At 32.3% G+C, this 16511-nt stretch overlaps 1 protein-coding gene and 1 long non-coding RNA gene across 14 annotated transcripts in view; both read left to right on the forward strand.

The window, feature by feature from the left end:
• The window catches only part of LOC115217321 (MAP/microtubule affinity-regulating kinase 3), a 108182-nt gene that overhangs the window by 22971 nt on the left and 68700 nt on the right, over positions 1-16511 (forward strand). For 10 of the 13 annotated variants that reach the window (XR_005001322.1, XR_005001323.1, XM_036507606.1 and 7 more), the window contains exons 8-9: positions 528-647; positions 9139-9238. Coding sequence is in view for 11 of the 13 variants with exons in the window: in XM_036507606.1 (XP_036363499.1) it covers positions 528-647; positions 9139-9238 (220 nt within the window). In the remaining 2 variants the exon portion in view is untranslated. Of the gene's footprint in view, positions 1-527; positions 648-9138; positions 9239-9710; positions 9811-16511 lie in introns of all 13 variants that reach the window. The other 3 variants (XM_036507605.1, XM_036507612.1, XM_036507607.1) reach the window with 1 other exon arrangement.
• On the forward strand, positions 4347-6988 carry LOC118765458. Its single transcript, XR_005001325.1, has 2 exons — positions 4347-6222; positions 6253-6988. It is a non-coding gene; the product is annotated as an uncharacterized LOC118765458 (long non-coding RNA).

Consider the following 16511-nt stretch of genomic DNA (forward strand, 5'->3'; position numbering starts at 1 on the left):
CTAGGGATGACTGTGTGGTCAAGAAGTTCTCTTTTGCAACTATATGGTTTATGGTTCACTCCCACTGGGTTAACTTAGGCAGCTTTTATAACCCTAGGTCAACCAAAGTCTTGTGAGTGAATTTGGTAGGTAGATACTGAAAGAATCATGTAGGGTTTGTGTGTATATGATGTGTATGTATGTTCATATTTCCTTGCTGTGACATTGATTGTAAACAAGTCAGTTATCATACCAAAATAACTCAAAGAAAAGTCTTCTGTGAAAAACTTGTGTACTCTATGAGAAATATTATGTTGCTTGGAAATAGGGGAGGTTGACAACAAGAAGAGCATCCATTAATAGAAAATCTGTCTCATAAAGTTTGTTTGATTCATACAAGCATGGAAAATAGGATTTTAGGGTGACGATGAAGAAAATTTTGTTAGATCCATGCACTTAATAGCTAATCTATTTTGAAACTTTGTATGTAACTGGTACAATTTATGTATACCAGAATAGCTTGTTATTATACTTGTTATTTTTTGTAGGAACTTCGAGAAAGAGTTTTACGAGGAAAATATAGAATACCTTTCTACATGTCAACAGACTGTGAAAACTTACTAAAGAAATTTCTTGTTTTAAATCCTACAAAGAGGGCTAATTTAGAGGTAAGATTTTAACTATATACTGAAAATATCTTTCTTTTATTAAATACCAACTTCTAATTATTTTGTTTTTTTAACTTTTACACATTAAATCTTGTGGTTCTGAAATATAGTCGATATTGTTAAAATAATTTAGAAATGTTGGTAGAACACTCGATCCTCTTAAAATTTTCACATATTTCTAATTAAATCTTATTAAAATTTTAACTTGTAAAGTCATCTTTTAAACAATTAAAACAATACAACATTTTACCATTTTGTAATTTGGCTTAATATCTATTATTATTCATATATATGTAAATTTTATATTTATAATTAAGGATTCAAAAATATTGCAAGGCTTCATTAAATTTTAAAATTATTTTATTTTGCATGTTTTATTAAAGTATGACATTAATAGTTATCAATAATGTTTTCTTTCTTTCTTTTTGTTTTTGTAACAATACTTTGTATATATAATTTTTCTTTTTAATATTTTATTTAAAAATATTTTTTATATCTTTTTGAGTGTTTGGTTTTATTTTTCTACTCAGCTCTGTTTTTCATTATGTAATTGTTTCTGAAGTCTCTCATCTGATTTTATTAACTGAATATCAATTACAATGAATTTAAGAGTAAACATCTAAATTTAATATATTTTACTTAGCACCATAAATGCATTGATAACATTTATTCTTTTGATAGTTTAGCTAACTTTATTCTGATCAGTTATGTGGGATGTGAATCATAAGGTCAGAATATTGTATATTTTGATCTGATACAAACATTTACTGTTAATTTTAATTGGTTCAGTCAAAGATATCCTTCATTTACTTTTTAGCTTAAATAATTGATTCATAAGATGACATGACTACTTAGTACAATTTAATTTAAACTTATTTGTGAAATAAGTTTGCTCCCTGTGTTTTCTGTAATTGCATATTATATGACAAATTTTAGTTAATCAATATTTTACATTGAGTCAGTCATAAATGAAGTGAACTCTTGTGATGCTAGATGAAGTGGATGCTTGATTTAGTGCTTAGGATCTCAAAGCAACAACTTGTGATTTATCATATCCAAGAGGATACATATTCCATTTGCTTAAAACATTATTGAAACTAGTGTCAGTCCTGAAACCGGAAGATAGAGGAAGAAAATATTTTAACATCTGTGAAAAGCTTTTGGTTTGCTATTTGGTATTTTCTCTCTTAAATTATATGTAAATGTACGTGTGTAGGATATTTGTTCCTATTGAATATTAAAAGTTTTCTCATGCTATTCAAGATGGATTTTGTTACAAGAAAATGTATTTGATTTCAATATAAATTGCATACTTGTGTGTGTTTGTGTGTACCCTGTCTTAACATAATGTGATTGTAAATGGGCATCACCAACCTACAACTGTTGTTTGTTTCCAGTCTTTCATGAGAAAATATTATTTGCCTGGAAACAGGTTAGGGTTGTCAACAGGAAGGGCATCTAACTCTGGAAAATCTGCCTCAACAAATGACCCCTGCAAGCCTAGAAAAGCAAATGTTAAACAATGATGTTCTGGTTTTCAAGTACTACTTTCTTCACTTTAGTTTGGATGTGTGTGTGTGTGCGCATGCTTGCATGTGTGTGAAATTTCTTAACCAGAATACATTGGTCATAAAAATTCTCAGCTAAAGGATGTCCATTTTGTGCATCAGCTACTTTGTTTTTATTGTCTTTATTATGAAAGAGGATGTGAGTGCAGTTATTGTATGATAAACTTTATCTGCTTCTTATAATTCAATGCCATCTTCCATTTATAAAAAGTATATGTATCTCTAAAAGTATTTTGGCAAAGCAGATGGGAGGGAACATCATGTGAATTTTTAGAGGCTTTATAAAGTTTCTTTGGAAAAGTAGTTATCTCTTTTTCATTTAATTACTGGAGAAAGAAGTGTATCTGCCAAGAAGAATGGTACCCTATCCAGAGCATTTCTATTTCCTTCACTTTACACTGCAAAAATTATAAGCTGTTGCAGCCATTCATTGTAGATTGTAATGGTTTTTTTTTTTATCTAGGGGCTTCTAAATAAGCATATTTATTTGAATATGTATTCATTTCTGATATTGAGCATAATTGTCCAATAATCTAGAAGCATAGAATAGTTCATTCAGATGAAGCAGGGGGGAGACAACCAAGCTACCCATGTTTGATGTATGACAGTAACTCATGTTTTGGAAGGTTCACATCTAGTCAGTTCAGGTTCACTTTTCACCAACCCATCATTTACAAAATAGGTTTGAATATTGTAATGAAGTGAAAACACATATTCCTCATTATATTGTAACAAAATCTATCTTGAATAGCCTTTGAAATTTTTCACATCCACCCTCCAATGTCATTCTAAAACTAACCTATCATGTCATTGAAATCTTGAAGGTATGAAATAATGCATGATTAATTCAAAACAATGTGAACAGATAAACATTGCATTTGACAGAATAATCTAAATGCTAAAGGGTTAATAGGGACACAATGTGAACAGATAAACATTGCATTTGACAGAATAATCTAAATGCTAAAGGGTTAATAGGGACATGTTGAGTTTAAGTGTAGCACTTACTATGTTTATATATACACACACACACACACACATACATATAAGCACACGCACATTTAATAGTGATGGTTTAACCATAGGGCTCTTTCTATACAGTGGACTGATTGATGGTAATGCCTGTCATTTACAAGAGATTTATTCCACTTGTTTTAGAGAGAGAGGGAGAGAGAGTGCTTAGAGCTACTTGTGAAAGTGCCTATGCTCATTTACATACGTATATTTAATAAACATACATTTAGCTTCTCTATACGAATAGAATTGTTACCTACACACACACACACTGTTTGAACATGAAGGAAATAAATGTGGCAGAAGGAAAACAGAAGTTGGTAGATGAGAGATCTTAAAAGCTTATTGTTAACATCAGCTGAAATAGGTTCATTCTACTCATATTGTCCCTGAATTTTTATATATCTATCTCTAGTTAGATGTTTAATGTGAATGCTAGCAACTTAATCTGACAATTGTCACAAACTATCATTATTGATCAGAATAAAATAGTTAAAAGGATATACAGAGAAATAGCTGAAAGAAAAGTAGATTTTTAATAAATGCTTAACTTGGATTTTGATTGTAACTTTTAACACAAATGAGCAAACTCCTTTAATTCATTGATTTTTCTTTTCTAATTGTTGACTTCTTTGTTATCATTTTGTCAATTGTATATGCTTTATGTTATGACAAAGTTTTTTTTTTTACACCATGTATATTGAAGTAATTTGTTTTTCACTTTGATCTGGATTATTAACTTTTGAAGTAATTTGACTCAAGTAGTTTATTTACCTACTCCCTCTCTCTCTCTCTCTTTTTTTTTTTTTTTTTTCATTTTCTAAATTCATCTCTCTTCATCCTTTCCTGCTCTTTCTGTCCGCATTATTTCTTCCATATGCTCTTTTTTTCCCTTACATTTTATTTTTGTTTAATTTAATTTTTTTTTTATTCCTTCCCTTCAAAAGCAATGAGTGAAAACATTTTTCCCTAATTTTTCAAACTGCTAAATACATTTAATTTATTCTGAAATTATTTTTTAATTTATAATTAATTTATTTACAGAAGCTGAGTAGAGTTCCTTTTGTTTCATTTTGCATGTTTTTTTTTTTGTTATATATAAATTTTATTGTAATATCTTAATTTCTTTCATTTACTTTGTAGGCTATTTTGTAGCAACAAATGTTACAAGTAGTTGCTTATAATTTTTTCTTTGTCTTTTCTTAAACCAGGAGCTAAGTAATTCTGTCTTATCTATTTGTAATTGTGATATAAGAAATTTTTATCTTCAAGTGCTAAATGGTAGTGGGAGATAAAAAAAATTACATAGCATTTAGTTAATCTCTCTCAAGATTTATATAACTAAAGTTTATATTAAGTTTTAGATCATATGATTGAAAATTAAATATGATGAAGTTAGGTTGACAAAGGACAGGCGAATGAAGTTGAAGGCTGTATCTACAAACATTTGTTTATGCTTCTATAGACTAGTGGATACTAGGTGGTTTGATTATAACAAGAACAATAACTAATTCAAATAAAACCAATATGTTTACATAGATCCACATTTGTAAAATGCTATGGCCAGTTGCATATTGTTGTTGCATCAAGTCTTTTGACCCTTCAAACTGCTAATCACCAACTGTTACACATTTGGTCAATTATATGAGTTCTTTGTCAAACTATGATGAAAGTACAACTGTTGTTTGGCTTAGCATCTAAATGCAATGACTAAGTCATCAGCTGTATATTTTGGAGTTCACCTCAGCCTCACAATCCTTTATGTGTCAGTATGTCTACTAAAATCCTAAATTGTGTGTTAGTAGTATAGTTTATATATAATATTAATAATAATAATCTCTTCTTAGAATTTGTAGATAAATATAGGTTAAAAAGTTTAAACAGATGTTTTGTTTAGCACCATTATATAATAATATATTTCAGTTCTCTTGAGAATATTTTGTTTCTTTGTCACTAAGATCCATCACAAACCTGATGTGTGGTATATATATGTATCTGAATTATACATATGTCTGCCTAGTCTTTATAAACTACACAACGAACACCCACAAAGTCACAAGTATTATTTGCCCTGTTATAAGGAAAATTAGTGTTACTTTTATTTTTTAAGAAATATCCAAATTTCCCTTGAACCACACCCAATACCGTTTGTGAAGAAAGGAAATGAAGAAAGACCAAGATAAAATGGAATCATATTAGCAAGCAGAAGATACATATAAAGTAAGAGAAGTGTGATAGTATCAGTAAAAGAAAGATTAAAAATTATTTGTGTAATGTCAAACTCTGTTTCTCTTCCTTTTGTCTCTCATTAATCTTTCATCTTCTCTGGTAGAATGGAATACAGAGAGAATAAGAGAAACACATAAATAGAAGGTCATAGACAGGAGAGAAGAGGAGAATGGTGGTATCACATGAATAGAAAGGCAGAGGAGAGTGGTGGTGTGTTTTTATTGCTATTTTTTGTTGGATATCAGTGTTTGGATATTCTAGAAGTAGTAGCCAAATGAACATTTAATCACACCCTACTGCTTAACATATGCATATGTTTTGTATAGGTCAGCACGAGAAGTTTCACTTATCTTGACTTGTATGCATGTGTATATGGACACACACAAACAGGAAATAGAAAATGGCATTATGGTGTAATTTGGGAAATCTTTCTCAAACCACACCATAGTGTATGTAGGAGATGTCTACATTCCAGCTAGACCTAGTAGAAATAGCAACCAAATTTTCTTTCTCCTTTAAATCACACGCTAGTCTTATGTTTGTAAGAATAAACTGAGTAGAGTAACTTCTATGCAGTAGCTAGAGGTGGTTGAAATAGCAATTGTATATTTTCCTAAATTAACATCCACCATTTCATACATGTGTAAGTCAACAAAGATTTCTATATGGTTGCTCAACCTGCTAGAAATGGTGGTAGATACATGCACACTTAAGATTCCCTATAATCTGGATGTCATAAACATGTCAAGAAGATTTGCTACATAGTTTTTTCCCTTTCCTCAATACATAAGCAGCAAACTGATTTTCCATTTGACTGTAATGTGTACTAAAATCAGCAATGGCTGCTTGGTATTTTGTTGATACTATAACTGAACATCTCTGTGCACCTCGGCTAATATGTGTGCATGTCCATGTATACGAGTGTGTGTGTATCTATCTATATATCTCTATATATACACACAGAGAGGTAGGGGTGGGAGCATACATGTGTGCCTATACATATATATGCATACACTATGTATGTATGTGTGTTTGTATTATCGTTGATGATATCTATTCATGGCTCAAATTTTATTCCATTGAAATTAATGTTTTGAGATGGCTTATAAGTCTATTTTTGACTTAAAAGACTGTGCCAATGGAGATATTGGAACCAACTGAGTCATAGTAGTTGGCCTGCTTTTCCCTGTTGATATTCTCTGTTAGCCTTCCCTTTTTGGCTACTTTCAAGGAAGTAGCTTATTCTCCTATGGAGTAAATGATCAGATGCATCAGTAGTCCATGAAGAAGGTGTGTGTAAGCTTTCTTTGGTTGATCCTTGTATTGCCACTTCTGATTTCCAACTAAATGCATTTCTTCTTGCTATCCACCACAATCATGATACATATATGTATGTTGTCATCTTCACAAAAGATTCAAACAGCATTGTTTTACTAAAAAGACAACATTGGTGCTCTGTTCAGTACAACAGTGAAAAATTGAAGGTTTTCTCTTCTCCCCATTACATTTTAACATCTTAAAAAACTTTGAGTGTAAAACACAGTGTATTCCATGCCTTCATTTACATCAGCAGATGACATCTTGCATATTGATGAGGATACTACCTTAATGGGAGGCAGTAAAGCAGAAGTCCAAGATCTCATCACCTGACTGTGATGAGCATCAGCAGTGTATAGAATGGAAGTCATTTTAGAAAAAAAAAAAAGCAAGACACTGATCCATAGCCACAATCAGAATGTAGTAATTAACATCATGCTGAATAAACAAAAACATGGAAAAGTGAATAACTTTAAGTACTTTGGCTGAGGGCAGCAGCCCCATAAAAAATTAAAAGCAAAACTTGATATAGTATCATCTGCAGTGATGGAGCTGAATGCCATATGAAAAAGTAGTTCCATTAATTAACCCACAGACTTCGAACTGTACAGGTGCCAAAGCTGGACACTCACAGCAGTTGAGGATGTATGCTTCAGAAGACTTTTTTTATGCATCTCATATACACATCATAAGAAAAAAACTTTGTTAGGCAGCAAATCACCAACAAATGCTAGCAAACAAGAACTCCTTGTAACAGTGAAACACTGAAAGCTCTCCTGGTATGGACATTTATCCATCACCTTCAAAGACTGGCAAGGTTTCAACCCTATGTTCCTTCCATGTATAATGAAGACCAGAATCCAAAATGGACGAATTATAAGATGCTTGTGTACAAAGTGTGCTGTTGCATGATAGGGAGATGTTGGGCTTCAGTGTAGATTTGCAAAGAGAGAAATGAAAAGAGAAAGTTCCTCTGGATGAGCAGCATTAGTGTGGGTGAAAAACGAGTAGAAATGAACTGAGCTGTATTGTGTTAGACTGTTGGTAAGGACATGTGATATGTAAGGAGTAGAAAAGTGATATAAAAGAAGTATCATGCAATCAGTAAATGGAACCTATGAAAGAAAGAGACCAAGGAAGACTTGAGATGAAGTGCAGAAAAAGGATCCAAAGATGCAGTATCTCTCTCTAAGAGTACGAGTACCATGCCAGTTGGTGACATGTAGCATGTGAGGTTTGTCTACTCGTGCAAACATGGTGAAGCAAACATTAAATTGGTGGTAACAGAGGCTGAGAAGTAGTGTGTATGTGCGTGCACGCAATCTACTGCGAAAGTCTATTTTCTTAACCACCTTTGAATCTCTGTCATCTCACCAACACTCCCCATAAAATGCACCTAGTACATTCTGTAAAGTGGTTGCTAGTAGTAAGAACATCCAACTGTAGAAACAAATAAAAAAACTGAAACATATGAGCAAGACATGATTCTTCAGTTCATCTCGGATGATAGAACTCTGATTTGGAACTGATTTTAACTGTGATGACCCATCCAACCCATGCCAGCATGGAAAGTGGCTGTACATGCTAGAGTAAGAGAGAGAGAGTGTGTGTGAATGACTGAATGAATGTACATACATGCAACCCTCTCATCAGGTACATATTTGTAGATGTAAGAAAAAATTGCTCATTCAAATTTCAGAAAGGTGGGGTTCGTTTTTTTGTTTTGTTTTGTTTTGTTTCTTTTTGTAGATGGAATAAATTTAATTTATATAGTATGATGCCTGCTTACAAGTCATTGTCTTTAGTTTAATAATATTTTCCTTTTTTTTATTGTCTTTTCCAATTTTGTTTATTATTTTATTTCAGAATAACTGGAAGGAAGAAAGGAAAATAAAGCCTAGTTGTTCATAATAGTAGTGTAGTGATGCATCCAAATTAGTTTTTCCATTTGAAGAATTCTTCTTGGAATTTTGATATTAGCTGAAAGAACCAAATTAAAATGGTTATATAAAATAATTTCTACAATTGTTCATATGTTCTGAAAGTGTTTGTTACTTGTTACACTGAAGAGTTAAAAAGTTTCTTGAAATATTTCCAAAAGTCTATCTTTTATCATTTGAAATGAAAACACATACATTGAATACATAAGTAATAATTATTGCTCTATAACATTGCAGTTTCAAAATATAAAAATTAATTTAAAGAGCCTTTCAATTATACTACAGTTCTCTTGCATTAATTAGTCATTCCCTAATTGATTTTGTTTTTATATTTGCAATACTGATTTGGATGCATTGCTACCAATTGTTAATGATTGTTGTTGTTACTAACAATGGATTGTTCTCTTCCTTTCTGCGTAACAGACAATAATGAAGGACAAGTGGATGAATATAGGTTTCGAGGATGATGAACTTAAGCCTTATGTAGAACCACCACCTGACATAAATGATCCACTTCGAATAGGTAATTGTATATATATAAAAAAAAATGATGATCCTATGAGCTTGTTCAGATTTTGTTTCCATACCATGGGAGTGGAAGCAACAGGCTGAACAGGCATTATTATTCTTATCATCATCACTACCACCACCACCACCACCACAACCACCACCACCATTATGTTTACAATTACTTTTATTTGTCGCCCTGCTGATCTAGTGGCTGTGCTAAGGGACATCCTGCGAAGGTCTGCTGCTGCAGTGCAATATGTCTCTTTTCTCAGGACACCAGGATTCTTACAGAGAGATACCTGTCAAAAATCCTTTGCATGCAGTTTTTTTTTTTTTTTATCATGCATTTTTTTTTGTTTCAGAGCTTTGTCGTATTTGTTGTTGTCATCTCTAAGTGGGCTTTGTGGTTGTCTCTTCCACCCATTTGTTTGCTTGATTATCTTATTTTTTATGTGCTGAAAATCAGTTTGTCTTTTGGTCTACAGACCATTATGCGAGACCGCTGGATCAATGTTGGGTATGAAGATAAAGAATTAAAGCCTTACAAAGAGCCATGTAGAGACAAGCTTGATCCTAAGCGCATAGGTAAATCAACGTTATGCAACGTTTATCAAATATTTGTAACAGGGAAGATCTTATTGATTTTTCTAGCATGCTTGCTACCTCTCAATAATAGTTCAGCTCTATATTCAAAGAGGGGTGTAGAGAGAAACTGTGTGTTCGCCATAATTGAGATTATGCCCAGTTTACTTTTAGCTTCAAGTAGATGTGCAGGTTTTTAATAATTAAACATTTAATGTAATTTTAAAGAATTGTTAGATGTACTTTGAAATCAGTCTCTAGTTGCCTTTTAAATTGGAAAAATAAATAACTTTTTATAGAGCTTTTATGAATCATTGAAATAGAAATAGCTAACAAGATTTCTCCAATAGAGTAAGAGGTTATTACTTATCAGTAATGTTTAACATTTCATTAGCAGACCATGTGATTAGAAAATTTATATCACAATCACCTGATTCAGTATTCAATCCTACTATGCAGTTTCTACTGTTGCTTCAAGTTCACCCGAGCCTTATAAGGGAAACTAGGTAGATAAAAAGTGTGTGGAAGCTCAACTGAGAAACTGTCTGTTGAGTGGTAGATTTAACATCATTACTTGACTCTCAGGTGCTTGTAACAGAGTTCACTCTGTTGCAGTTATTTTAGCTTGGTATTTAGTCTGAAAATAACCCACACTTATGGTTTTACCCTTTCTTTCCTCTTGTTCCAGAGGTGCGCAAAATAATTAAATGTCAATAGGATTTGAAAATCCTGATTTGATTTCATTGAAAGAATGCTCCTGAATTTACCCATAATATTAGCCAACTGATTTTGAAGATTCAAAGATTGGGTTGTGAATACTTCATAGAATTTTGTTTATTTACATTTGAGATTTAAGTTTAGCTTCAGAGAATTCATTTAATATATGATGCACATGCTTTGTTGTATATAGGTGTGCATGTACATAATGTTTGTTGCATTATATATATATATAAACTGGGAAATGGGTATTTCAACTATTATTTCACTTATTTGTTTACCCCTCTTTGAGCTGATGTACATTTTTACTAAGATCCTAATAACATAATTATGAAGATTCCCTGGTACAAATAGCATATTTTTCTGCTACTGCTTTATAAAAAAATTTCAAAAGCTTCTTTGGCATTTAAGTTTCTTAAACACATTGCTTTTTAGATGCAAGTAATGTGGTTAATAAATAAACAATCACTCTTTATTTAATCCAATTCCTAATATCACTTGCATGCTATGCATTCACTTACCTCTTCCATTTCTCTAATTTGCATCACTTTTTCATCTGTATGTCTTTATTTTGTCTTTCCATGGATGGCTGTTGTCTTGTTCAGTGTTTTGAGTAATCTCTTTGCTGGATGTAAATTATTTATACACCTTTTCTCATTGCTAATTTGTTCTTTTTAAAAACTATAACTCATATTACTTAAAAGCATTCTTAGCAAATTCTGAAATTTAATTGAAACGGTGTAAAAGATATATACTTTATAATAAACGTGGTGGTTAAAAGACTTAAATTTGGAAACTCTAATTTCTCTCAGGACACTTATTTCTTTGATAATGAATATATTTTATGAACTAGTGCTAAAAAAAGAAAGGGTTTATAAAAATGTTTTATAAGGTTCAATTATAGTGACTAAGTTACCTGTAACCTATATCCAAAGACAGTCCCTAGTGTTTTGGAAAAGTGCACTGTTCATTTTACGTATTCATTTATTCAACATACTCAGTTAAACAATTAGTGTATAATGAGAATAATTAAAAATACTCAACTTTTTTTTACATATGTAAGAAGTTCAATTAATGAAACTTTTCATGTAAACCATAAAGAATAAAAAGGAGAAGAAAAAGTCAATAATCAGGAATAAACACTAAAGAATATTGACCATACTATGATAATTTTGGTGTGCCATACTTAATTAGCTTTATATTAACCAAATTCAAAATTATAATGAATAAAAAAAAAAAAAAGAAGTAACCCTTATATGTATCTACCTGCATGCACTTTTGTTGTAGTTAACACAAATATATTCAACAAGTAGCTCTTGACAGTTTATTTCTAATTTTTTTTTTTTTGTTAATTATGGATTATTTGCTTTTCTCTTTCTAAATTTGGGATCAAATATTTTTAACATTTATATGGATGCTGTTTGTATTTTGTATTTTAGGATTCTGTTGAATGTTTCTGCTGGTGGTTTTGTTGGTTTATGTTATCATGTCACTTCCACAGTTTACTTTCTTAAATGTTTCTATATTGAAGGGGGTGGGGTGGAAAGCTATTTGTTTAGTAGCATAGTAATAGGTTTACATATATGGCTATGCACATTGTCACAATATTCATTTGCGCACATTATTCTATACACATATCATTAACAATTATTTATATTTTCCTACAATTTGAAGATATTTTTTTTTTAAATGGCAATATACTGTAGATGTTGCAAATTTATAATTATTAGTTTCTCTTAACTTGCTAAATACTTTCTGAAAAATAGTCGGATATTGGGTAGATTTTCTTTTAATCACATTTGGGTGGAGGTATTTCTTATTCTTTGTGTACCTATAAAGTACAGTTCATTCCAAAAGGCGACATTAATTAATATTAAATTAAATATTTTCCTCTGTTGAATAAGATTTGATTTTGCTAGATAATTGTCATCAGTATTGGATGACATAACAGTGTGCTTGACTACAACTTTCACTTCTATATTATAGTTGAATGATTGGTTAAAGGCAGCTAGGTCATCGTTGCACAAAACACTATCTCTAACAGTGTGCATTTGGACTTAAAAACTACCTTGCATGCTAGCATGGGAAAATGCAGTGTATTGAAAGATGTTTATAAAACTATTATGGGCAGAAATGCATGTGTTTATTGTCCACAGATGCTCTCTTTTTGGCATTTGTAGTCACATCTCAACATATGAGCATTCTGGATAGTGTAAATCTTTTTGCCTCAAACTATATTGATCGATTTGAATTATTGGCAAATCTTAGTGATATTTTCATATGTTAATTTTTTAAGTTGCCACTGGTTCTTGCAGTACTTTCTCAATATTTTGTACAGTAGTTGTAAGTTGTGTATTGATCTTCACATTTTTTTTTAGAGAAGATATTTCACAAAGTATTGGATCTAACTGATACCTGAGTAGATTGTAATATTAGCTAGTTGATGCAAGGTGCTGTTATTTCTGTATATCATTTCAGGTTAGTAGTTATACAGCAGCTCTTTTGTATGTAATGCTATAAGAGACAGATGTTTGTGTGAGTGTATCAACTTCATTAGTTCTTGTCTTATTAGTGCATGCAATTAGTTGATTTCCACATTTATTTCCTCCAACCGGGTTAGTTCTAAACCAATTATTACAATTGTATAGCAATATAAATGAAGTAGAAAGTGAATATGAAGTTTATCAAATATTTTTTCAAAGTCATTCCTTCAATTCTCTTCCCAAAGAATTTGCCTTTTTTCTTGTTCTAACCAGTTGCCTGTGACCATGTTGAAGCCACATATTGTCAAAACACTTGTAAAAATTTAGTTTAGAACCCCCAAGTCATTTTTCTCAATCAAAAGTTTTAAGTATTAGGTAATTTTTCCTCAGACATTTTCATTGAAGTTAAACTGTTGTTGTCTCAATGCTTCCATTTCATTTTGTTACCTTGTTTTTCCTTCTTTCTTTAAAATATAAAGAAAAGGTTCATTTTCCTTGAGTGAATTAATCTGACAAAGGAATATAGGTGAAAGTTATCAATTTCTGTCACATCTGTGGGTGTTATAAAAAAGATTTGTTGTTGAATTTAGCTTTGTATAAATATAATTCTAAACATTTCACTAGCTTGTATTCTATATATTCCTGCAAAATCAATTTCTTTATTTCTTATTAGTTTGGAAGAAAGAATTCTGTTTGGTTTGGAAATATACACACTTAGTTCTAATAGAGGTACAATGTATTAAACCTCTTGATTATGTTCAGTATATATTATTTTGATGAATTTTATATTCATTCATCATTTTAACAGAACAAGTCTACTCAAATGAATTATGAATATGATTTGTTACGTAGTATTAAATATATAATATGAGTACTAAATTTAACTGCCTTAGTTTAATAATTATTAGTATTTGTATTTAAATACAAAGGTTGACTGCTTTATTGGATAATGCTTATGAAAATTCATTTTATAAGTAGATAAGTTTTTTTTAATCATAAGAACACGTGCTTAGAAAATTTTACTGTCATAGTAAACTTCACCCCTCTCTTTTTTTTATCCCACCTATCTGTCTATCTACCCCCCTACCCCCGCATGTAGACACTAGTCTTTAAGTGCCAGATCTGTGGCTAACGTTGCTAATGAAAGGAATGGATTTCAGTTATTTCAAGAGGTGCTCTTCATCAGATTCGATCTTCACTAGCTGTTTCTCTAGTTTGCAAGACTGACAAATGCCATTTACTCTTTGTGTGTATTTATATTAGTATATGTTAATAGTGTATATGTATATATTATTGCATTGAACAGAGGTGTGTTGATGTATGTTGCATCCAAGAGGTAAGGTGGAGAGGAGCTTCAGCCAAGTTCCTCACAGGCAAGACACATGGGTATAAAATCTTCTGGGAAGGTAACAGTGACAGAATAGGTGGTGTGGGCATACTTCTTGCAGAGAAATGGGTGGATAAGGTCATAGAGATAGTCAGAGTATGTGATAGAGTACTTAAGCTCAGGTTAGTCTTGCAGAATAATATAGCTACAATTAAATCTGCGTATGCCCCATGAGCGAACCTACCAAATGAACGGAAGGACCACTTTCATGATTTTCTTCTGCAGGCTGCCTCAAAGATGAGTGACAATGATCTCATCTTCATGGCTGGGCATGTTGGACAGCAGCCTGGTATCTTCCATTGTGGTCATAGAGGCTATGGAATTGGTCCCTGAAACAAAGAGGGAACAAAGTTACTGGAGTTCTGTGATGCAAATAACCTTTTAATCTGCAACACCAACTTCAGGAAGCCAGCCAGCTACCTGATAACCTATCAATTTGGTAACTCTGCTAGCCAGATTGATTTCATTCTCATCAGTCTGTGTGTGAACAGCTATGCTGCATGGCAGTGAAATATGGGCTATGACAGCTGAGGATATGCGTAGGCTTGAAAGAAATGAAGCCAGAATGTTTTGCTGGATGTGCAATGATCTGTGTGTATATTGAGAGAAAGATTGAGCATCTTGACAGAAAAGTTAGACATAAGAGGAATCATATGTGGTGTGCAAGAGACGACTGCACTGGTATGGTCATGTGATGCATATGGATGAGGATAGCTGTGTAGAAAAGTGCTAATCTTTAACTGTGGAGGGAACCTGTAGTAGAAGTAGACCCAGGAAGACATGGAACGAGGTGGTGAAGCATGATCTTTGAACTTTGAGCCTCACAGAGGCGATGTCTGGTAACTGAGACCTTTGGTGATATACTGTGCTTGAGAGGATCCATCAAGCCAAGTGCACTCGTACTGGTGACACATAAAGAACATCTTTTGAACATTGTATCTCACAGAGGCAAAGTGGCTGAGTTCCTTTCAAGCATTGGGCCTCATGGAGGCAATGACCAAGACCTTTGTCCTTACGTCATGCTTCAGAGGAAGACCCATCAAGTTGAGCAAAATCGCAGTCGTGGCAGATGCCAGTGTCACGGAAATTGGCATGTAAATGCACCCATTACACTCTTGGAGTGGTTGATATTAGGAAAAGTATCCAGCTGTAGAAAACCATGCCAAATCCAACTGGAGTCTGGTGTAGCCTTCCTGCGTGCTAGCCCAGTCAAACTGTCCAACCCATGCCAGCATGGACTATGGATATTAAATGATGATCATTATGTGTGTATGTTTGTGTGTGTGTGTATAAAAATATGTATAAGTATATATATATATATATATATATATATATATATATATATGTATATTTACTAATACATATTTTTATACACACACGTGATCATCATTTAACATCCATAGTCCATGCTGGCATGGGTTGGACAGTTTGACTGGGATAACACACTGGAAGGCTACACCATACACACACACCCACATATAATGTATGTATATAAATTAGAGAAGAACCACCATGTAGCGATTCAACAATGATATAATTAAATCATACCATATAGAAAACATGCCTTAAAATAAAAATAAAAAAAGATTGTGTAGGATATTAGGCTGCCATTATTCAACAGGTATAAGCCTAGTCCAGATGATAAAAGTAATTTCACACTTACTTGACAGGGTGCTGCTAACTATTCAACTAAGATTTTCAGTTCTGGTACAAGACTAGCTGTCAAAATTCTTATGTTCCCATATGATTGAGCCAACATAATGACTGTTTGTGCCAAGAAAGATATTTTCATTTCATGCATTCCCCCATTCCATCAGATATACCACTTAACCTCAAGCAACTTTGGTTTCTAGTGTCATTATCTTTTTTCTATTACTGTTAACAAATTTTAAGGACAGTCCCCCAGGGTTACAGGAATTAAATTGACATATTCTAGTTCCTCACATAGCTCAATGTTGCATGTTGTGTGTGTTGGTGTATATATGTCATGTCTACTATAATTTACTAACTAGCTAATATCTAACCCAATGTATCGAATGCCACTGAAATATTGATGTACTGTTACTAACAGCCAGATAAAAGATAAAGACTTCTAGATCCTATTAAATAAAAGACCC

The sequence above is a fragment of the Octopus sinensis genome, linkage group LG11, assembly GCF_006345805.1.
Source record: "Octopus sinensis linkage group LG11, ASM634580v1, whole genome shotgun sequence".
NCBI lineage: Eukaryota > Metazoa > Mollusca > Cephalopoda > Octopoda > Octopodidae > Octopus > Octopus sinensis.